Source organism: Aotus nancymaae, unplaced genomic scaffold, assembly GCF_030222135.1.
Source record: "Aotus nancymaae isolate 86718 unplaced genomic scaffold, 86718_ANA_hifiasm-v0.15.2.pri h1tg000064l_0, whole genome shotgun sequence".
NCBI classification, from domain to species: domain Eukaryota; kingdom Metazoa; phylum Chordata; class Mammalia; order Primates; family Aotidae; genus Aotus; species Aotus nancymaae.
In genome coordinates, this window is record NW_026988478.1 from 6,244,991 (window position 1) to 6,270,080 (window position 25,090).

The window sequence follows — 25,090 nt, forward strand, 5'->3', positions numbered from 1 at the left end:
GATGTGAGGGAAAACGAGTAGCATTTTTGAGAAGTATTTTAACTGGTGTGTGATGTCTTGCCACTACAGGCTTGGAAGTATCCCACACCAAGGGATCGACTATATTGGGAGGGATGGGGGTTGAGGCAAAGGGTTAAGACAGGGTGTAGCCTCCGTTAGAAGAGACAGTAGGAGGTGTGTATGTGAGGGATTTGACTCCATGTATGTGAGATTAGTGAGTTGGAGGGTGGCCCCTACAGTCTGGAGAATATCTCGTCCTAGCAAGGGAACTGGGCATGAGGGTATGATTAAAAAAGAGTGAGAGAAGGGGTATCCCTTGAGGAGACAGGTTAGGGGAGGGGTTTGGTTGGGATAGGAAAGCCTTCCATCAACTCCCATGACCGAGACCTGGGAAGGTATGCTATGCCCTGCGTAGGAAGGTAATACAGAGTAGGTAGCCCTCGTGTCCACTAAGAAGTAAATGGACTTACCTGCTACCTGCAGCGTTACCGTGGGCTCGGCAAGGGTGATGGGGGTGCTCGAGTCCAGGCTGCATCAGTCATCCAGAAGGCCCAGAAATTCAGGTGAAGGGACTGCCTCCTGCAGACCGGCCTGCTCCCCACATAGAGATGCGGGGAGTGGGCCTTTGGTCCGGGACAGGCAATCAACCTTCCAGTGTCCAGTTCGTTTGCAATTTGGGCAAGGTCCAGGGGGTGGTCAAGGACAGGGGCACTCCCAGGCCCAATGTCCTTCTTGACCACATCTATAACAGGACCCAGGCGGGGCCCTTAAAACATTTTGGAAGGGTTTCGATGGAACTCCCTCACCAGATGTTCAGTGGGCTGCCGGCCTCAGGGCTGCTACAAGAGCTCAGGTTTGGAGGCCTACCTTCTGCCTTAAGTGGGCCTGTCGGGTGGCCTCAGCCTTATCCTCTTGGCCGTTAAAAACTTTAAATACCATGTTTGCCAGGTCTCGCATGAGAGTCTGGGGGCCCTCCTCAGCTTTTTTAAGTTTCCTCCTTATATCAGCCGCTGACTGGGAGATAAAGTGGGTGGCTAGGACCGTAGCTCCTACTGAGGAGGCCGGATCCAGCCGTGTACGGAGGATCATAGCATTAGTTAAGCGGTCAAGGAAGACGGCTGGGTTTTCATCAGGTCCCTGAGTTATTTCCCTTAACTTATCGTAATTGACTACCTTTTGGGCTGCATTTTGCATGCCCACCAGGAGGCACTGTAGCATCTGGTCTCAGCGGCAGCGGCCATCTTGACCGTCCTGATAGTCCCAATTAGGGTCGGCCTCTGGGACCGCTGCCGCACCTACTGGCATCTGGTTATCAGTAAGATGTACCTGATTAGCGTGTTCCCGGGCTGCTGTAAAAATCCGGTCACGCTCGTCTGGGGTGAGGGTGGAGGATAGGATGACAAACGTGTCATGCCAGGTTAAATCATATGCCTGAGTAAGGTAACGGAATTCCTTGGTGTAAGCAGTAGGGTTGGTGGAAAAAGAACCTAGGTGTTTCTCAATGGCCGATAGGTCGGAGAGGGAGAAGGGAACGTGCACTCGGACAATGCCCTCTGCTCCGGCCACCTCGCGGAGGGGACAAAGGAGGGAGGCCTCGTCGTTGGGAGAACCGTGTCAGCAGGTGTGAGCACTAACAGGTGAGGCCAGGTTGTAATTAGGAGGTGGAGGAGCTGAAGGGGTTTGAGGTTTATTGTAAGGCGGAGGATTATTGGGTCGGGCCAGCGGAAAGGAGAGTTCCTCAGACTCATCGGGGTCAGAAAAGGAAGAGAAAGAGGGTGGAGGGGCTAAGGGTGAAGAGGAGGTTTCTTTGGCTAGAAGCACCTTCGTGGTGGTGCAAGAGGAACAGAGGGTGGGTCGGGAACGAAGATACCAGAAAGCCTGCAGGTTTATAATGATCATAATTAGGAAGAAACCAAGAAAAGACATGACCAGGGCTATCTGCCACATGGCTACAATAAAGACAGTACCACATTACAAGACTGATGAACAAAGGGTGGGTGCCCCCCAGATAGGAGACCAGTCTGATGCCTTCCTGGCCACGTCCCTGTGGAACCATGGGTTGAGGCCCACACAGGCCCCATAGCTGTTAGGCCGTGGGACTACACATACACTCACTCACTTACTCACTCCAGAATTAGGAAGAAAAGGAGAAAAATAGAGTTAAAGTAGATAGCGGGAGATGGTAGAGTTAAAAGTAGAAAGTGGGAGAAAGTAGAGTTAATAGAAAGCGGGAGAAAGTAGAGTTAATAGAAAGCAGGAGAAAGTAGAATTAATAGAAAGTAGAGTTAATAGAAAGCGGGAGAAAGTAGAATTAATAGAAAGCGGGAGAAAGTAGAGTTAATAGAAAGCAGGAGAAAGTAGAATTAATAGAAAGTAGAGTTAATAGAAAGCAGGAGAGAGCAGAATTAATAGAAAGTAGAGTTAATAGAAAGCAGGAGAAAGTAGAATTAATAGAAAGTAGAGTTAATAGAAAGCAGGAGAAAGTAGAATTAATAGAAAGTAGAGTTAATAGAAAACGGGAGAAAGTAGAGTTAATAGAAAGCGGGAGAAAGTAGAGTTAATAGAAAGCAGGAGAAAGTAGAGTTAATAGAAAGCTGCCGCCATCTTAGGTGGAAGAGAAAGCTAAGAGTGAGAAGTGGCCGCCATCTTAAGGGCATGGTACGGCCACCATTTTGAGAGAGAGAAAGAGAGAAAGCTAAGAGAGAGAGAGAGAGACAGAAAAAGAAGTAAGCCGAAAATACAGTTTTTAAAAAACGGGAGCCTTTTATGCCAAATGGGCTAATTTAAAACAGCAAATTTGGTATAAGCTGGGGGTTTGACTGTGCTGTGAGGTAGGGCTGCTTAAAAGGGGCTCTGAGTACCCACACCTCGGTTGCTGGTGAGGGTTCAGGAAAGTGGGGACGTCTCCCTCAAATTCTTGACCCTAAAAATACCCCTCACGGGGAGAGAACAAGAGTGTAGGGACGTCTCCTCTTACACTCAGGTCCTAAACTGGAGTCACGGACTCGTGGGGAAGGAAGCCAGAGTCACGGACGCGCGGCGGGAGGCCTCCCAGGGTCATGGATCCGTGGGGAAGGAAGGAAGGGAAGCCGGAGTCATGGACTCGTGGCGGGAGGCCTGCCAGGGTCACGGACCCGTGGGGAAGGAAGCTGGGGGTCACAGACCCCACAGCAGGGAAGCCGGGGGTCATGGACCCTGCGGCGGTGGGAATCCCTGACGCTGCGCAGCGGTTTTCGGACAGGGACTCCCTGAAAGCAGCAGGTGGGGTAGTGGGTAACAGAAGTCTTACCTTGTGGTGAAACGGCAGCTTCCCCGTCTGGCTCTGCGTGGAGTCAGTTTCCCCCAGGAGGGGTCTTACAACTCCTTCCCGGGTTTCGGCACCATCTGTAAGGGCTGTTCTTGCTGAGGATAAAATGAAGAAACTGAGGCCAGCACGAAAATAATCCAATGCAAGGGAATTTATTCAGGCTCTCAGGTGAGGTTCTGCGGTCCAACAGGAGGGGCCGGAGAAGTCACGTGGACTCCTGTCAGGCACGGGGTTTTATAGGGAGTGGAGGCGTTTGATTGGCTGTGCCCAAGGTGAGTGTTACAAAATGGAGGGGAGTGGGACCCGGATGGAACAAAATGGAAGGGAGTGGGGCCCAGATAGGACAAAATATTAGGCAGGAAGACAAAATGGCAGGCACAGGGTGGGGCCTGGAGAAGACAAAATGGCAGGCACAGGGTGGGGCCTGGAGAAGACAAAATGGCAGGCACAGAGTGGGGCCTGGATAGGACAAAATGGTAGGTAGGGAGTGGGGCCTCGATGGGACAAAATGGTATCAGGTAGGTCCTGATGGGGCTTTTTTCCCGGGCTCCCAGTGGGGGGGAGGAGGTGTGTCCGAGCTCCCGGCAAGGGAAGGAGGTGTGTCTGAACTCCCCGCGATGGGAGGAGTCATGTCCGAACTCCCTGCGAGGGAGGGGGTGTGTCCGAACTCCCCGCAAGGGGAGGGGGTGTGTCCGAACTCTCCACGACGCAGCCAGCCTTACAATAGTAATGATACAACCTTTCAAAACCTCTGGGATACAGCAAAGGCTGTGCTAATAGGAAAGTTCATAGCCTTAAATGACTACATCAGAAAGTCTGAAAGAGCACAAATAGACAATCTAAGGTCATACCTCAAGCAACTAGAGAAACAAGAACAAACTAATTCCAAACCCAGCAGAAGAAAGGAAATAACCAAGATCAGAGCAAAACAAAATGAAATTAAAACAAAATGATACAAAAGAAAATGAAGCAAAAAACTGGTTCTTTAAAAAGATAAATAAAATGGATAGACCATTAGCAAGATTAACCAAGAAAAGAAAAAGATCCAAATAAGCTCAATTAGAAACAAAATAGAAGATATTACAACTGACACCACAGAAATACAAAAGATCATTCAAGGCTACTATGAACACCTTTATGCAGGTAAACTAGAAAACCTAGAGGAGATGGGTAAATTCCAGGAAAGATACAACCCTCTTAGCTGCTTAAATTGGGAAAAATTAGAAATCCTGAACAGACCAGTAACAAGCAGCAAGATGGAAATGGTAATAAAAAAAATTACCAACAACAACCAAAAAGTCCAGGATCCAGTAGATTCACAGCTGAATTCTACCAGACAGTCAAAGAATAATTGGTACCAATCCTATTGACACTATTCCACAAGATAGAGAGGGAATCCTCCTGAAATCATTCTATGAAGCCAGTATCATCTTAATAGTAAAACCAGGAAGGGACATAACAACAACAAAAACCACTACAGATCAATATTCCTAATGAACATAGATGTAAAAATACTTAACAAAATACTAGCTAGCCAAATCCAACAGCATATCAAAAAGATTATCCACCATGATCAGGTGGGTTTCATACCAGGAATGAAAGGATGGTGTAACATACACGTGCCAGTAAATGAGATATTCCACATAAACATAATTAAAAACAAAAATAACATGGTCATCTCAAAAGATGCAGAAAAAGCATTTGACAAAATCCAACATCTCTTTATGATTTTTTTTTTTTTTTTTTTTTTTTTTTTTGAGACGGAGTTTCGCTCGTTACCCAGGCTGGAGTGCAATGGCGCGATCTCAGCTCACCGCAACCTCCACCTCCTGGGTTCAGGCAATTCTCCTGCCTCAGCCTCCTGAGTAGCTGGGATTACAGGCACGCACCACCATGCCCAGCTAGTTTTTTTTTTTTGTATTAGTAGAGACGGGGTTTCACCATGTTGACCAGGATGGTCTCGATCTCTTGACCTCGTGATCCACCCGCCTCGGCCTCCCAAAGTGCTGGGATTACAGGCTTGAGCCACCGCGCCCGGCCCTCTTTATGATTAAAACTGTCAGCAAAATCAGCATACAAGGGACATGCCTCAATGTAATAAAAGCCATCTATGACCAACCTACAGCCAGCAGCATACTGAATGTGGAAAAGTTGCCAGCATTTCCTCTGAGAATTGCAGCACCACAAGGATGCCCACTCTCAGCACTTCTACTCAATGTAGTACTGGAAGTCTTAGTCAAAGCAATCAAACAAGGGAAAGAAACAAAGGGCATTCAAATTAGTAAAGAGGAAGTCAGTCACTATTTGCCAATGATATGACTATATACCTAGAAAACCCTAAAGACTCCTCCAGAAAGCTCCTAGAACTGATAAATGAATTCAGCAAAGTTTTAGGATCCAAAATTAATGTATACAAATCAGTACCTCTGCTATACACAGTGACCAAGGTGAGAATCAAATCAAGAACTCAAACCCTTTTACAATAGCTGCAAAAAAATAAATAAATAAAATAAAATACTTAGGAATATACCTAACCATGGAGGTGAAAGACCTCTACAAGGAAAGGTACAAAACACTGCTGGAAGGAATCATAGACAACACAAACAAATGGAAACACATCCCATACTGATGGATTGGTAGAATTAATATTTTGAAAATAACCATACTCACAAAAGCAATCTAGAAATTCAACACAATTCCCGTCACAATACTACCATTATTCTTTAGAATGATGAAAATACCACCATCATTCTTTAGAATTAGAAAAACAATCCTAAAATTCACATGAAATGAATAAAAAGCCTGCATAGCCAAATCAAGACTAACCAAAAGAACAAATATGGAGGCATGATGTTACCTGATTTCAAACTATGCTATAGGGTCATAGTCACCAAAACAGCATGGTACTGGTATAAAAATAGGCACATAGACCAGTGGAACAGAATAGAGAACCCAGAAATAAACCCAAATATGCACAGCCAACTGATCTTTGACAAAGTAAACAAAAACATAAAGTGGGGAAAGGACATCCTTTTCAACAAATGTTGCTGGGATAAGTAGTAAGCCACATGTAGGAGAATGAAACTAAATCCTCATCTCTCACCTTATGCAAAAAAACCTCAAGATGTGTCAAGGACTTAATTAAGGCCTGAAACTATAAAAATTTAGAAGATAACATTGGAAAAACTCTTCTAGACACTGTCTTAGGCAAAGACTTGGAGACAACCCAAAAGCAAATGCAACAAAAACAAAGATAAATGAGACTTAATTAAACTAAGGAGCTTTTGCACAACAAAAGGAACAGTCAGAATAAAAGGACAACCCACAGAGTAGGAGAAAATCTTCACAATCTATACATCTGACAAATGACTAATACCCAGAATCTACAAGGAACTCAAATAAATTAGCAAGAAAAAAAACAAAAAATCTCATCAAAATGTAGGCTAAGGACATGAGTAGACAATTGTCAAGAGAAGATGTGCAAATGGCTAACAAACATGAAAAAATGCTCAGCATCACAAATGATCAGGGAAATGCAAATCAAAACCACAAAGCAATACTATCTTACTCTTGCAAGAATGGCTACTATAAAAAAAAAAAAAAGTAGTAGATATTGGCATGAATTTGGTGAAAAGGGATCACTTCTACACTGCTGGAGGGAATGTAAACTAACAGCCACTATGGAAAACAGTATGGAGATTCCTTAAAGAACTAAAAGTAGGCGAGGCACAGTGGCTCACGTCTATAATCCTAGCACTTTGGGAGGCCGAGACAGGTGGATCACGAGGTCAAGAGATAAGACCATCCTGGCTAACATGGTGAAACAATGTCTCTACTAAAAATACAAAATTTAGCTGGGCCTGGTGACGTGTCTGTAGTCCCAGCTACTCAGGAGGCGAGACAGGAGAATCGCTTGACTCCAGGAGGTGGAGGTTGCAGTGAGCCGACATTGCGCCACTGCACTCCAGGCTGGCGACAGAGTGAAACTGTCTTAAAGCAAACAAAAATAACTGAAAGTAGAACTACCATTTGATTCAGCACTCCCACTACTGATTACCCAGAGGAAAAGAAGTCCTTATGCAAAAATGGTACTTGCACATGCATGTTTACAGCAGTACAATTTGGAATTGCAAAAATGTGGAACCAGCCCAAATGCTCATGAATCAACCACTGGATAAACTGGTGTGTATGTGTGTGTGTGTGTGTGTGTGTGTATGTATATACACATACACATATATATGTACATGTATATGTATATATGATGGAATACTCAGCCATAAAAAGGAATGAATTACTGGCATTTGCAGCAACTTCCATGGGTTTGGAGACTATTATTCCAAGTGAAGTAACTCAAGAATTGAAAACAAATATCTTATGTTCTAACTTGTAAGTGAGCTAAGCTATTAGGATGCAAAGGCATAAGAATGATACAATGGATTTTCGGGACTCGGGGTAAGGGTGGAGGGGTGAGGGATAAAAGACTACAAACTGCCAGTTGGGATCAGTGTATACTGCTCAGGTGATGGATGCACCAAAATTAAATAATCACAAAAGTACTTACTCATGTAACCAAATACCTACCACCTGTTCCCCAAAAACCTATGGAAATATTTTTAAAAAATCAACAATGTAAAAATAAAAAAAAGTTTAAAAATAGTTTGTGTAAGCATTAAACCTTGGAAGGACATTTGAATTATTGTTGGCTGTTACAAATGAAGTTGTTATAAACATTTGTATATAGGTTTTTATGTGAGCATAAGTTTTTATATCTGTGGAATAGATGCTCAGGAGTACAAATTTCTGGGTCATGTGGTAGTTGTAAATTTAGTTTGGTAAGAAAGTACCATTTTCCAGAGTGGCTGTATCATTTTGAAATCTCACCAGCACCATTTGAGGGATTCCTTTTGTCTGCATGCTTGCCACCATTTATGTCATCGCTATTTTTTATTTTAACTGTTCTGATAAGGTGTATAGTAATATCTTATTGTGGTTTTAATTAGTGTTTCTCAGATAACTACAGACATTGAACACTTTCTCTTGTGCTCGTTTATAATTTGCATGTCCTCTTTAGTGAAATGTCTCCTTATGTCTTGTATATTCTCTAATTTGATTAATTGGTTTTTTTGATGTTGAGTTTTGGAGTTCTTTATGTATTTTAGATACTAGTCCTTTGTTGGATATGTGGTTTGGAAATATTTTCTCCAAGGCTGTAGGTTGACTTCTATCTTCTTAATAGGGTCTTTTGCAAAGTAGAAATTTTTCATTTTGGTGAAGACCTATTTATTACATTTTGCTTTTATATATTATGCTTTTGGTGCCATCTAAGAATTCTTTGCCTATCCCTAGATTTTCTGGAACTCTTTACTTTTTTTAAAAAAAATAAAAAATGTATAATTTTATGTTTTTATTTATGTTCATGATCCCTTTTGAATTAATTTTTTATATAAGTATGTGAGGTCAGTTGAGTTTCGTTTTTTCACTGTGGTTCTTGAGGTGGAAACTTGGATCATGGTGGAAATTTGAGCTCCCAAAGTGCTAAGATTACATGTGTGAGCCACTGTGCCTGACCCCTTTCTCTTCTTTAAACAATCCTCCTCTCCCATTTTATCAAATGTAAATATTTGGTGCTTTTAGTTTCCCTCTCAGCATTGCTTTTAGCTGTAACCCACACATTTTGATACAGTGTGTATTCATTTTCAATTAGTTGAATGTATATTTTTATTTTCCTTAAGACCTCTTTGACAAATGGATTATTTAAAAATGTGTTGTTTATCTTTCAACTGTTGGAGATATTCCCGTTATCTTTCTGGTATTGATTTATAGTTTGATACCATTGTGGTCAGAGAACACACTCTGTATGTGTATCAAAAATAACATACATATATAGTAAGCAGATCATACAATGAGATTTAAGTAGTAATAAAAGCAGAAAATGTAACATAAAATCATTCAGAGCAAAGATCAGACATCTTTATAACAATGAATAGAAATGAACAAATCACCTAAAGAAAATTCCTTGGACAATGAATCATAAAGAACAGCCACTTCTGGGCTTTATACAAGAGGTATATCCAAAACAAACTTATGTAGTACACTTGCAGACAAACAGGTGTGTTATTTAAAGGTTAAAAAAACCACACACGTGAAGAAGGGAAACGGGTTCCATGCCAGGAATCAGAGCATATGCTAATACATTGAAAGAATAAGGCTAGAACATAGTTATATATATCAGAGATTTGCTGTAGTAATGGCATTTAAGATAAAGCCATATAAATCTTTCTGTATGTCTAGAACTGAATCCTGGAATTGAATACACAGGAGGGGGAGAAGTTTCTACCCTAAAGTACTTTTGAGGATCTAATTTCAATTACAGTTTTACACAAATGAGGAAAACCTGCCATGAAATAAATTAGGAAAACATGAAGAGGTATTGCTTCACTTGTTTACAGTTTTGTAAAAGTCTTTAAAGAGACTGCACAGTATTACTATGGAAATCATTTATGTTGATTTAAAGGGAAAGGGGGAACTGGAAAGTAACATGTATTTTGAATCTGTTGGTCAGATGATGTGCTGGTCCTTTTACGTATTATCCTCTTATACCCACAAAAACTCAATGTAGTCGTTAAATTAGATTTCCTCTATTTTACCCAGTGTCAAGAAACCTCAGATTGGAAGGATTAGTTTGCTCAATAACATGAAACTAGAAGTAGTTGGCATGAAATTTAAATACAGATTTAACTGATTAAAAAACAATGATCTTATGATGGAGGCTCAGAGATTTCACAAAAAACTACAAAAATGTTGAGTAAGTTCACATTCAGAATTCAAAACCTAGATATAAAAATCAGCCTAAGATGATTAAAGAAGAGGTTATACAGTACTTGAGATTATGATTCCTATTCCCTGATGTTTGCCCCCATCTCTGAAGCTGTCATTTAAAAAAGGCAGTTTAGAGTTGCCCAAAAACATGTCTAAAAAAAGTGTCCTAAAGCATTGTCTTGTTAACCTCTATCTTTGCAATGTTCTTTGAATATCTTCATGCTTTTTAATATACCCTTTCCTTCCTTTTTTTTTTTTCCCCTTGTTTCGAAATAGGGTCTTGCTTGTCACCCAGGCTGGAGCATGGTGGCACAATCATAGCTCACTGCAGCCTTGAACTAATGGGCCCAAGTAGTCCTCCTACCTCACTCAGCCTCCCATCTTGCCAGGACTACAGGTCCCTATCACTATGCCTGGCTAATTTTTTAAATTTGTAGAAATGGGGTCTTGCTGTATTGCTCAGTCTGGCCTTGGACTACTGGCCTCAGGTGATCCTTCCACCTCAGTCTACCAAAGTGCTAGTGCAACCTACTGTGTTTGGCCTCCTTCCTCTTTTTTAAGAGACAAGATCTCACTGTGTTGCCCAAGCAGGAGTACAGTGGCATGAACATGGTTCATTACAGCTTCAACCACCTCAGCTGATGGAATCCTCCTGCTTCAGCCTCCTGAGTAGCTGGGATTATAGGTGCATGCCTCCATGCCCAGCTAATTATTTTGTTTTTTGTAGAAATGGTGTCTTGCTGCATTGCTCAGGCTGGTCTTGAACTCCTTGCATCAAGTCATCTTCCTGCCTTGGAATCCCAAAATGCTGAGATTACATGTGTGAGCCACTGGGTCCGGCCCCTTTCCCTTCTTTAAATAATCTTCCTTTCCTATCTATTATCAATATTAAAGAAAATAATAGATATTTTTAAAAAAAATTTGTATAGGTGAAAAAAATGATAATTTCTACTTTTTATCATTTCTTTTCTGTCACACCAGATGTCAGGTTCCAGCCCAAGCTGAGGTCTGAGGGGAGTGGGTGGATGGGTAGTGGGTAGCTGAAAGAACACTTGGGGGCTATAGGCAGGTGAAATATATGGCTTTATCATCTCTCTCTCTTCTTTCTTTCTCTCTCTGTTAGACTTTGTCTTGGCTGCCTGCTCTGGCTGCAGCCCTTCTCAGCAGCCAGCTCTGTGGCTCCTGCTGCCCCTATGACTGCAGCCTCACTCCCTGGTGCACCTGCCCTTTTCTGGTACCCCACTGTCTGTCTGCAAGGTAGACAGCTCCGGCTCTATTATGCATGCTGTAGCAGCAGCAGCTCTATTCACATCAGCAACTTTACACTCTCCTTCTTTACCCACCATGAGCCAGTGGCGGCAGGGCAGTTACACTCTTTACAGAGAGCAGTGACTCAGAGCCAGGTATGAGCTTATACAAACAGGTTACATAATGAGCAGAATTGTGTGCCTGCACTCCAAATTCGCTGAATCATGTGGGCTGGATGTCTGCCTTGGCCTATTCTTGACTAAAGCACATCCATTTTCCTTACATCCTCCGACCATTGGAAGTTGTATTATGAGACCCCGATAGCCTATATACTGACATTTGAAGCATACTCTGTTTTATAATTCTATCAGTTTTTTCTTTATGGGTTATAAGGCGCATACAAGTGTTTGGTTATTATGCCTTCCTTATAAGCTACTTTAAGAATGCTCTTTGACTTGATGTCTGTTTTATCTCATATATATGATATAGCCAGTATGGCATTCTTATGCTTATCGTTTGCATGGTATATTTTTTTTCTCATCCGTTTACTTTGACACTATGTCATCATATTTAAGATAAATCTCTGACTGCATGTAGTTTTGTCTTGTGTTTTTAAATCCAATCTGGTTCTCTTTCTGTCTTTTCTTTGGGACATTTAGATGCTATTAATGTTTAATGTGATTATTGATGTGGATAGATTGAGGTATACAGTTTCATTATTTGTTTTCTGTCTGTCTTCCTCAGTATTTTGTTTTGCTCTTTCCCTCCCCTGTTTTTGTCTTCGAGTTATTTGGTTTTTTAAAAAATAATTTTATCTATTGGCTTTTAATTTATATCTCTGCATTATATTTTAGTGATTGTTTCAGAGAGTACTTCCATTGCACAACCTTTGATTCTGTTGTCATATATGTAAATGTGTAAATATATTATATAATGCATTCTATCATGATCTAAATTTCCCTTTGGCCTTATTTCCTGTAAACTTGAAAAATATTCTTTTTTGTATCTTTTCGTATTGTCTAATGGCAACAAAATTCTCTTGTTATTAGTTTCCTGAAAATGTATGTATTTCACTTTCATTTTTGAAGATATTTATATGGGATATTGAAATCTGGTTTGATGTTTTCTTCTAGAACTCTAAAGATAATAGTTTCATTATCTTATTCCATCTTTTCTGATGAGAACTTCATAGTAATTCACATGAGTTTTGTGTGGTATGTCTCATTTTTCTCTTGGTGTTTTTAAGTATTTTTATTTTGCTTTCCCATTGGAGTTTCTTTCAATTTACTATGATTGGGGTTTTCTGAGCTTCTTAAATGTGTAAATTTATGTTTTTCACTGTTTTTGAGAGGTTTTCTGTCATTTTTTTCCTGAAATATTTTTCTTCTCCACTATTTATTTTCTCTCATTCTGGGACTATATTTGCCTATATCTTTTAAAATTATCCCAAAGTTTTTTGAGATTCTTTGTATTTAAGAAAAATAACCTTTTCTCTCCATTTTTTTTCTTGAAGGGCTTCATTTTATTTATTTTCAAGTTTATTGAATCTTCTGTCATCTTATTTTTCTATTAAACTAACCCGATGAACTATATATTTAAGGTATTGTACTTTTCAATTCTAAAATTTTTATTTTTCTTTCATAATTTTTATTTTACTGCCAAGATTTTCTATCTTTTCTTCTTTTATGAACATTTTCATTTACTTGAATGGATATAGTTGTAATAGCTACTATATAATCCTTGTCTGAAACTTCAGTAGATTATATTGGGGTTGGCACTTGTTGATCATGTTTTCTTTTCAGGCTAGATTACATTTGTCTGGCTTTTCACATGTTGGTTAATTTTGCATTACATTCTAGACAATATGACTATTATGAATATTACATTCTTGATATTTTTTTTTTTTTCCTGAGACTGGGCCTCTCTCTCTTATACAGCCTGGAGTGCAGTTGTGTGATCATGGCTGACTGCATCCTCCAACTTTTGGGCTCAAGTGATCCTTCCACTTCAGCCTCCTGAGTAGCTGGGGCTACAGGCATGCCTCACCATACCTGGCTAATTTTTTCTGTTTTTCTGTAGTGATGGAGTTTCACTATGTTGCTCAGGCTGGTCTTGAATTCCTGAGCTCAAGCGATCCTCTCATCTCAGCCTCCCAAAGTGCTAGGATTACAGGGATGAGCCACTAAGTTATGTTTGGAAGGTATCCAAGTTACTGCTGGTGACTGTATTGGGTCTGCAGCAAACTCACTTCTTGCCTCCTCAGAAGAAAGCATTTGACCGAGGGGTATAAGGCAGAAAAGGAGACCAAGACAAGTTTCAGAGCAGTAATGGAAGTTTATTTAAAAAGCTTTAGAGCAGGGAAAAAAAGGAAATTTACACTTGGAAGAGTTCCAAGTGGGCAACTTGAAGAACAAATGCAGTGTTTAAGTGTTATCCTAGGACTTTATAGGCTGACCCCTTTCCCATGATTCTTTCCTTAGGCTGCGCTGCCTGCATATGCAGTTCCCTCCTTACCCTTGGGAGGTGAGCATGTGCAGTGTGTTTAGGAAGTTGTATATATCCTCATCTGAGGCTTTTTTCCCTTTTCTGGTGGTGTGCCCCTGGAAGGTCATACTCTGCCATTTTATCTCTTGATGGACATGTCCAGGAAGTTGCTTCTTGATGTCTCTGCATTCAGTTAACACTTCAGTGCAACAGGTGAGAACCATCAGGAAATGGCCTCTCCCTGGGGCCAGCTGCCAATTTATTACTTTTAGAGAGGCAATGGAATATTTGTCAAACCATTACCTGGCATTCCTAGTGGGTGAGGGAGACCCCTCTCCTACCCTGCTCGTGTACCTGTAACAACTGTGCCTGGCCCTTTTCTTGATTTTGTTATTTTTGCTCTGATGTTTTTCTTTTAGGGCAGTAAACTTCGTGAGACTCAAACTGCAATCTGCCATTCCTTTGTGAATGGTGTCTTGAATTTCCCTTCAGTACTTTAAGTCTTAGCTGCAAGCTGCTTTTTGTTTTCCACTTGTCTTTGTAATGTAGGAGTCATTCAGACACCTGGGCTGAAATTAAAAACAGAATTTGAGGGTTCCTCCATCTCTTACTGAGATTCCCCTCTTACTTTCTGGAGGTTCTTGTTGTCCTGTGCTCCTTTCTCTGGTTCCCTCACCCAGAAAGATGGCAAGCTCATATTTGTGGTTGTGTCCCATACTACTGGCTTGGTTATCAGTAACTGTGACTACTTAGGGCAAAGTCACAAAAGAAGGGTAACTTGGTATCATGGTATTATGTTTCAATTCTTGGTATCTTGCTGTCTTGCTTTATGTTTCAATTCTCCAAAATTAGTTTGCCTTTTTTTTGTATAGAGCTATCATATAGTTTTTGTTTGTTTGTTTTTGTTGTATTTGTTAAGAGTTTTTAGATGTTAATTGTGTTGATGGATATGTCAGATTCACCACCTGAGACATTAATCACCACCTGCAGGACTCTGTCCTGCAAACCCTGACTCCACAACAGATGAATAAAAACTCTCAAACACAGAGTACAGTGAACGAGTGGGCCAGGGAGGTCATCAGTTGCTCTCAGGGGGTGATTGCAGCTACCCAACCCCTCCCTAGCTGTTCCTCTCTGCATTTGTTCAGCATAGTTTTAATAACAGAGTATCTAAGTCAACACGCTTATGGATAATTAACATGGTTAAAAGAGTGATTTTGCGAATGATAAAAGGTTTGTTCCAGGACCCAGAGCAAACACCATTAACAGGTAATCCTTGGTTGACCTCCTCCTGAGAGGGCCATCTGGCACAAAGTTTACATGAGTAAACAAGCTAATTAGAGTAGAGACAAAGGAAAGTGGTGTAAACAGACTTAACTGGGGAACCTTCTAGTATCCCTAATCTTTAGGCTATGACCTAATACTCTAAAGTAAGAGCTGGCTGCCTTCAGCCTATTCCATTATTACAAATTATGAAAACCTTTCGGCCTTACAAAAGGTTTGAAACTATATCTTATAACTTTCCCTAATATTTCCCTTAATATTTTGCTGACTACCCTGAGTGAATCCCAACAGTTAATGGAAGGATTGTTTTTTTTTTAGATGCAAACTTGATACCAGAACACACTGTTTTATAAGTTGAGAATTTTCTATAATCAACAGATTGTATAGGAAGAAGTTAATGAGGTTGATAAAAGTTTTTGGAGCAAGGTTTAGCTTAACCTTATAAATAGGTAATTTCATGTTCTTCTTTTATTAAAACATTTAATCAGCTTTCTAATGTTTGCATTTCTTAGGAAGACATAATGGCATATGCAGGCATACATTGTTTTCTATCACTTTGTGATACTGCATTTTTCACAAATCAAAGACTTGTGACCACCTCACTTCATGTCTCTGTGTCACATTTTGGTAACTCTTGCAATATTTCAGACTTTTTACCACTTTTATATCTGTTACGGTGATCTGTGATCAGTTTTCTTTGATGTTTCTATTGGGATTGTTTTGGGATGCCACAAACCATGCCCATATAAGATGATAAACTTACTTGATAAATGTGGGTGTTCTGATTGCTCCATTCCTCTGTCTCTCTCTCTCTTTCTTATTTTTGAGATGGAGTTTCGCTCTTGTTACCCAGGCTGGAGTGCAATGGCATGATCTTGGCTCACCGCAACCTCCGCCTCCTGGGTTCAAGCAATTATTCTGCCTCAGCCTCCCAAGTAGCTGGGACTACAGGCATGCGCCACCATGCCCAGCTAATTTTTTGTATTTTTAGTAGAGATGGGGTTTCACCGTGCTGACCAGGATGGTCTTGATCTCTTGACCTCGTGATCCACCCACCTCGGCCTCCCAAAGTGCTGGGATTACAGGCATGAGCCACCGCACCCAGCCCTCTCTCTCTCTTTCTTTGGGCTTCCCTGTTCTCTGAGACACAGTTTTGAAATTAGGCCAATTAGTAACCCTACTGTGGACCTAAGTATTCAAGTGAAAGAAAGAGTTGCATATCTCTCAGTTTAAAAGAAAAGTTAGAAATGATTAAGCTTAGTGAGGAAGGCATGTTGAAACCTGAGATAGGCTGAGAGCCAGGCCTCTTGTGTCAATGGTTAGCCAAGTTGTAAATGCAAAGGAAAAGTTATTGAGGGACATTAAAATGCTACCCCAGTGAACACATGAATAATAAGTAAGTGAAACAGCCTTTTGCTGATAAGAGAAAAATTTGAGTGGTCTGGATAGAAGATCAGACTAGCGACAATATTTCCATAACCCAAAGCCTAACTCAAAGGAAAGCCCTAATTTTCTTCAATTCTGTGAAGGCTCAGAGAGATGAGGAAGCCACGGAAGAAAAATTGGAAGCTAGCAGAAGTTGGTTCATTAGGCCTAAGGCAGGAAGCCATCTCCAGAGCATAAATATGCAAGGTGATGCAGCGAGTACTAATGTAGAAACTTTCGCAAGTTAGACGACCTAGCAGAGATCACTGATGAAGGTGGCTACATTAAAGAACAAATTTTCAATGGAGACAAAACAGTCTTCCATTGAAAGAGATGCTGTCTAAGACTTTCACAGCTAGAGAAGTCAATGCCTGGCTTCAAAGTTTCAAAGGACAGGCTGACTCCCTTGTTAGGGGCTACTGTGGCCATTGCCTTTTAAGTTGAACCCAGTGCTCTTTTGCCATTTCAGAAATCCCAGAGTAAGAATTATGCTAAATCTATTCTTCCTATAAATGGAACAACAAAGCCTGGATGACAATGTATCTGTGTACAACATGGTTCACAGAATATTTTAAGACTACTGTTGAGAACTACTCCTCAGAAAAAAGATTACTTTCAAAATATGACTGCTCATACCTAAGTGCTCAAGCCTGGATAACAACATATCTGTTTACAGCATGGTTTACAGAATATTTTAAGACTACTGTTGAGACATACTCAGAAAAAAAGAATCCTTTCAAAATATCACTGCTCATTGACAGTGCACTTGGTCACCTAAGTGTTCTGATGAGGATGTACAGGGAGATTAATTTTTTATTTCCAGTCTGCTAATGCAACATTTATTCTGCAACCCACGGATCAAAGAAAAATTTTGATTTTCAAGTCCTCTTACCTAAGAAATACACTTTGTAGGGCTATAGCTGCCATAGATAGTGATTACTCATAGATAGCAATGGATCTTGGCAAAGTAAACTGAAAACCTTCCGGAAAGGATTCTCTATCTAGATGTCATTAAGAATATTTGTGATTCATGGGAGGAGGTAAAAATATCCACATGAACAGAAGTTTTGAAGAAGTTGATTCTAGCCTTCATGGATGACATTGGAGGTTCAAAATTTCAGTAGAGGGAGTCACTGCAAATGTGATAGAAATAGCAAGAGAACTGGAATTAGAGGTGGAGCCTGAAGATGGGACTGAATTGCTATAGTCTCATGATAAAAATTGAATGGATGAGGAGTTGCTTCTTGTTGAATAAGCAATGAAATTGGTTGAGATGAAATCTGCTCCTGGTGAAGATGCTTTAAACATTGTTGAAATGACAACAAAGATTTAGAATATCAACAAATGTAGTTGATAATGCAGTGGCATGGTTTGAGAGGATTGACATCAATTTTGAAAGAAGTTCTACTGTGGATAAAATGCTGTCAAATAGCATTGCATGCTTCAGAGAAATCTTTCCTAAAAGGGTCAGTTGATGTGGGAAAACATCATTGCTGTCTTCTTTTAAGAAATTGTCACAGCCACGCCAGCTTTCAGTAGCCACCACCCTGATCAGTCAGCAGCCATCAACATTGAGACAAGACTCTCAGCTAGCCAAAAAACTGACTCATTGAAGGCTTAGATGATTGTTAGAATTTTTTAGCAATAAAGTTTTTAAATTAAGGGGTGTACATTTTTTAAGGCATAATGCTTTTGTGCATTTAATAGACTACAGCATAGTGTAAACCGAAAAATTTATGTGACTCATTTTATTATGATTTTGGCTTTATTGGAGTGCTCTGAAAACTACACCCATATCTCTGAGGTATGGCTATAGTTTGTGTAATGAGCTATACATATATAGAATTTCTGCTTATAGCATTTGGCAGTTATAAAATAAATGGTGAATTATAACAAAATAACATAGATAATATTTTCAGTTTAGTAGTTTTGCCTCTTAACTTTGTTTTTATGATTTATTATAACTGTTTCATGAGTACTCACACATATATATATATATATGTGTGTGTGTACACATACATATAGTTTTTACAACTCATTCAGTATTTCTATGCAGCCTTTTTCAAACTGTTGATGACCTGTTCTAAGTGGGTAATAAAATCAATTTAAAGGCTTCTGAAATAGCATTTTAAAAAAAGAGAAACATAACAGAGATTATCAGAGAACACTGCTTTGGGTAAAAATTGTTTTGTGAAACTTTTGTATATCTGTATCAGTTTGCAGGATAAAAAGTATTCTTGCGGTGGGACATGGTCCAAAAACTTTAATGCTACTGTTTTTAGAGAGCTACTAGTTAAAACTTAACTGGTAACTTTACATTTTATATTTTAAAGAGTTAGTAATTTTGGCTAATTTGAGAAGTGCTTAGAATTTTGGTTTACAGAGCAATTGTAAGAATTTAAGATTATATTGAAGTTAAAATATTTTGAGCTGACATTTTAGTAACATTCTCAGGTAAAAAGGTAATGTAAGTGAGATGCCTAACTACTGTGTTAACAGTTTTGGCATGGGTTGAAGACCATTATAAATATCAGTAGCTTATTTTTCTGTGTTTTATATTATTTTGGTCATATTTAAACCTATTACGTTAAAATGTAAGGACCCTCAGATTTAAATTTGAATATGAAATAATAAAACAAATTACATTAATATAGTTCCTTGGTATGATGTACACAGGATAGAGTGTTATTTTAAATAGAAGCAAATATAATTAGCTAACTTAAGGCAAAACTCTATACTGAATTTTGTTATTTCACATGTAACTAAAATATTGGCAACTCTCTTACTTGCTTGGTTATGAGTCTCAGGAATAATTAAATAATATAAGATTTTCACCTTGGCAGAGTAACCATGTCTTGTTTATATCATTAATGCCTACTATAGACCTGGCAAATAATGTAATAATATATTCTAAACAATGTAAGAAATTACTTATTTCCTTAGCTTTTAGGACATTGATATTTCTGAAGTATATATGCCACTTGTTTTATGGGGTATTCTTCAATTTTTATTTTTCTTTTGTTTCTTCATGATCAGATTTAGATTCTGATTTTTTGGTTAGAATACTGTGTGACATTGTGACTTTTGCAGAGTATCACACCTATTGGTATTTTGATGTTCATTAGCCACTTTTTGATGATGTTAATTTTGATCTCGTGGGTAAGATGATTTTCTCCACTGTATAACTACTCTTTTATAAGTAAAGAACAATTGGGGGTAGATACTTTGTGACTATGTAAACATACAGTTCCACATGAGACTTTCCCTACTTTGATTCAGTGTCTACTGATGATTCTTACTTGACTGAACTTCTTGTAACTTTTGATTTTGATATAATTTCAAACTTAGAGAAAAGTTGCCATAATGATATAAGGAAGCCCAATATATTCTTTATCCCAATTTACCAATTGTTTACATTTATTTTATGTTTTTAATCTGTAAAATGGGGATAATAAGTGTTACCTATCTCACAGGGGTGTTAGTTTTCTTTTTCTTCTGTTTTCATGGAAAAGAGAGGTTTTTAAATTGCTTTATGTATCTATAAGGTATTAGTTTTACAATACTAGTTATCCTTTCTATGTTTTCTCTTCATTTAAGCTGTCTGAATACTGATTATTTTCTGTGAAACTTCTTGTGTGGGTGTTTGTATGCACAAACACATATGAAGTCAGCAGTTTTATTTTTTTTATTGCTCTGTCATGTGGCCATGGGACAAATATATCTCAATCACAAAATTTAATAGAAAAGGCTCTGGAAATTAAGAAAGCCAATCCATGAATGCTTTTATTCATGACTCTTTTTAAAAATTACTTTCCTTGTGCATATGCTTTAATTTATTTCAATTCAATTCTACAGATAGATGTAGAATGTGCCTACTGTATGCTGGCATTATTCTAAGTGCTCTTGATATATCAATGATAAAAAGGACAAAAACCTTTGTTCTCGAGAAGTTTAGAATCTTAGGTGGTAGTCAACAAACACATAAATACTGTGTATTTTATGATAGATGGCAAAAAGCCCTAAGAAAATAAAGCAAGGCAAGTAGTGACACAGTTCACTTATTAGTTTTCTGCTACTCAAGGACTGAGAATGCAGTTTGTTAATTTATTGATCCTGCTTCTCTGTCTTCTGGACATTTGTTATGTCAGTCATTCTTATTGTTAGTTGAGGCCAAAGAAACTCTAATCCAGAAGTTATTTACTTGGTTCAACTAAGGGAGTGAGTGGTACATGAGTCTTTCAAAACTGGATGCAATTATCCAAAATTAGATGAATGCGTATACATTATTCTGAGATAAATTTCTATACTCTTCATTCAGTTATCAAATAGTCTGACTCAAAATATTTAAGTGATGACTCCAATTTGTCCTTTCTTCTGGCCACTTGGCTAAGTAGTTTTGTGAATAAGTAACAAAGTCTTGATTAACATGAGGTTTGCAGGCTGGCCATTGTGTACCTATCTTTAGTTAGTAACTTTTAAAATTAGAGTTGTATCTTTTTGTCATATGGCTTTTTAATAATTTTCTAAAGTGAATATAATAAGTAGAACATTGTAAATATGTTTAAAATATATAATTTGGTGTATAGTTTTAAAATCAAAATACTTGATAGTATACTATCACATGATACTTGTGTGATATATCTTTTAAGTTGTATTTTCAAAAGATACTTTATAATATCAGCAAAGAAGGCTAACTCATAGCCATATTATAAATATACACATATCTAGTTGGGGAGAGAATATACAGATTGGGCAGAACACTTAATTGGAGAAATTGGGAAAGGAGGTACCACTACCTCAATATTTGACAATGTACCATTTAACCCTTTACAACTTAGTGAGGCAGATTTTATTGTCTCCATTTTGCAGATGAGGGAACTGAGGCTCAAAGAGGTGAATGTGTAACTTGCTTAAGGTCAATTAGTATGGAACTTCACAGCCCACACTCAGCTGCCACTTAGCAAACCAAATGAAAGCTAGGGTAATGTTTACTCATTATAAAAAGGATTTCTGGACAAGCTCTGGTCTGCAGATAATATTGTATGCGTGACAAGCGGGAGGGGTGTGTATGTGTGTATGTGTGTTTGTGTATGTGAAGAACCAACCAAATGTTAGCTGTATAGGTTGCAATCCTGCCTCCTACCAAAGCCATATCCGAGTGGAAGTACAGCTTTTTTCTTCCCCTTTCAGACATTCATTTTCTTGTGAATACTTCTTGAAAGTTTGTATGTTATGTGATTGATCACTTGTTTGAGAAGAATCTTTAGTGTTGACTTTGTCAGAGGCTATTGTAGGTCACAAAGATACATAGGTGAATAAGATTCCAGCTGTCTCCTAATGAAGATAACAGTCTACTCTGAGGAGATAGACATGTAGGCAAATTATTGCAATACACTGATCTAAATGTTAATAGAGAAAGATGCAGAGTGTTCAGGGAATAGAGTAGCAGACTGCAGAGGGAAGGGAAAGGAGAAAAATCACAGAGGAGCTTATATTGGAGCCAAAGAATAGACAAGTGAAGCAGCATAGTGTGTTCTGGGAATCTTATTTGGTTTAGTGTGACTAAATTCTACAAAATTAGTAATATGTTTTAGAACATAGGACTGGAAAAGTAGTTATCACATCCTGAGAGGTTTTGTATACTAGACTTAGAACTTGAATTTGGATTTTATTTTTTAGGTAGTAAGGAGCTATTGGAGAATTTTCAGAAGGGAAGTGGGATGATGAGATGAGGTTCTCTAGGAGATAGGTAGCCCAGTTAGAAGACCATTGTCGTAGTCTGAGAATATGTGGATGATGAGATGAGTCATAAATTTTGGAAAATATTTGAAAAATGTTTGGAAGATACTGTAGAACAAATTAGGTGACCAAAATGCCTTATATTTATAATACTTTATAGTTTCCCAAATCCTTTGAATGTGCATGCTATTTGATATTATCAGTAACCCAGAAACATAGGTAGTTCAGATAGATTTATTTCCATTTTATATGAGGAAATTGAGATCCTGAACGATTGTGGTTTAGCCAGGGTCACATAGCTAGTGATAGCTTAAGCGTGAACCAAAGCATAAGCTTCAAATTTAGGGTTCTTTTTAATTTGTCTGCATCATCTCTGTGCAGTGCCTAAGCATACATTAGTTAATATCAAGGCCTGATCCCAGTGGGGTGTGTGTTTTAATTTATTCACTTAATACTTCTCTTCATTAGTTATGTTAAGTACCTAATGTAGAGGGATAGAATCAATTAAATAAGGTAAATGCAACATCCTACAGGTCCATATGAATACCTAGAATGTGCTTTTCTATTAAGACAACATGTATGCAAATGCCTTTTTAATATATGAGAATGGTTATGATATTTATTCGTGTTTCATTGGAGGGTCTATTGCATGTGACTTTTGATAATAGTGGCAGGCTGGTATCAGAGACTATGCTTACCATACTCAGTGTTAAAGATCAGTATGTAAAGAATCCTTACTTAGCGTGTACCATTAAATTGATTTTTTAATTAGGTATTATAGAGATATTATAGATTATATTTCTACAACATCTCCTTTCTTTTTACCATAACCTCTAAAAGGTTTAGTGTCAGAAAGAACAGAACTGTATCTTTATTTTCTCATCACATCCTCTCTCAAATAGATAATACTTTCATTGCTCTCTTTCCAACTTGGCTTTGAGTCACTGCTGTGTTTCTAGCTGTTGAACAGTCTTTCAAATTAAGTGATTAGTATTCTAGTCAAGGAAAAATTGTTGTGAGCCTGCCATTTTTATCCAGTATTGCTAAGGTAGTTTTACTAAATCTATGACGTTGTCAGAGGCATATGACAACTGCATTTCACAAAACTTCTCTAAATATTGATGCTTGAGACTTACAGAAAATTAAATCTAAAACCTCTACTTCTGATGCTGGAGGCACCAATAAACTGTCAAGTTCAGCATAATACCACATCTGTGCTCCTTAGTAATTTATAAGAAAAGTTAACTCTGCCTTAGTCTTCCTTTACTATTTTTGTCTTATTTGATTAAAATTTTGCTGTTGTGTTAATTAATAAATTCAAAGGAAATGTTCTGATTAGTTTCTTTCATAACTGGGAATGATAGTAAGAGTACCTTGAAAAGTATGATAGTCTGTTGGATAACATTTGCTGGATAATAGATATCAATTCTCTGCCTACTTAAATTCATTGTGTCTAAAGGTGTGAATGTCTTACCATCAGAATACTTTAGTTTCCCTCTAAATTAAAGACAAAAAGCAAATCTTACCTGTATAGTACCTAATGTAAAGATTTTTGAAAGATATGGGAAGTCATTAAAATGCTTTTCACCTATTTATGCTGTTTCCTAGTTGAAATTTGTAACTATTTAAAAATCATTAGTTTTAAAAAATACTATTTTAAAATAGTAATTTACTATTTAATATTTTAAAACCTCTGGCTCTTTTAGCTTGGTATTAGAATTTTTTATTTTTAGAATAGAGTATATTTAGAGATGACTTTTGTTGTTAAATTTGACAGGTGGGGCATGAGGCCAATCTAATAAGTCCAAAGGGAGAATTTGCAGAGTATGCAGGTTAGAGGAGTCCTGGAACTGACTTTCTCTGAAGGCCAGGCTATCCATATACATTCCTGCTGAGTGAAGATTTGCTTAAAGTTGACTGTTTTCTTCCTTCTGTACCATCTGATTCCAATCTGCACCTGTCTTTTAAAGCTAGAGACGGTTGGATGGCAGCTTAACCTTCAGATGGCTCACTCTGCTCAAGCAAAACTAAAATCTCCTCAAGCTGTGTTACAACTTGGAGTGAACAATGAAGATTCAAAGGTAAGAAATGGCATGCCATTAAAAGAATGTATTTTGTTAGGACTTACTTACACTTTTTATTCTTAGCAGTCTTTGCCCTCTGGATTTAAAATTTAAACATAGTTGAGTTAAACAATTATTAATAAGTGTAATTTTTTTTGACAGATAACTGATGTCAGATTTAAGTATCACTATTACTTATCTATCTCAAGAAATAGCTTATCTTGCAAGGTACCTTTCTTACAAAAATATTTCATAATGTCTTCTTTTAAATTCTGTAGTAAAAGTAGTTGGTGAAGACCATACAGAATTACCTTTTTAATGTTTTAGGTATTTGTGGATATTGCTGAGTGTTTCATGTTTTAAGCTGAATATATGTAGTAGAGCGAATATTGTTTGTTGTCCAGCTAGTGCCTGGAACAACATGATGGTGACCTGAATTGTATTTTTATTGTGCGTGTGTGTGAATTGTATTTTTATTTTATTTTGTAGTATGCCTGCATGTATTTAAATCCCAGCTTTTGAGAAATAGATTTTTTACACCACTTGGTGCTTTTTACTTTATTATTAATTTCAGAACAACTGAACATGATTATTAAAGATCAAAGCATTGCTGTAAAATAGTTTTTCATACTGTGGCATATAGGGAAATATATCTTTCAGATATGACAAGAGCTTTTTATCATATTTTATATTGTAATTGATTATCTTTTAAGATAGAAAA

At 38.2% G+C, this 25,090-nt stretch overlaps 1 protein-coding gene across 1 annotated transcript in view; it reads left to right on the top strand.

Annotated features, from left to right (window-relative positions):
- Positions 1-25,090, top strand: part of COMMD10 (COMM domain containing 10) — a 142,507-nt gene that overhangs the window by 37,798 nt on the left and 79,619 nt on the right. The window contains exon 5 of the mRNA XM_012448737.2: positions 24,277-24,387. Coding sequence (XP_012304160.2) covers positions 24,277-24,387 — 111 coding nt within the window. The remainder of the gene's footprint in view (positions 1-24,276; positions 24,388-25,090) is intronic.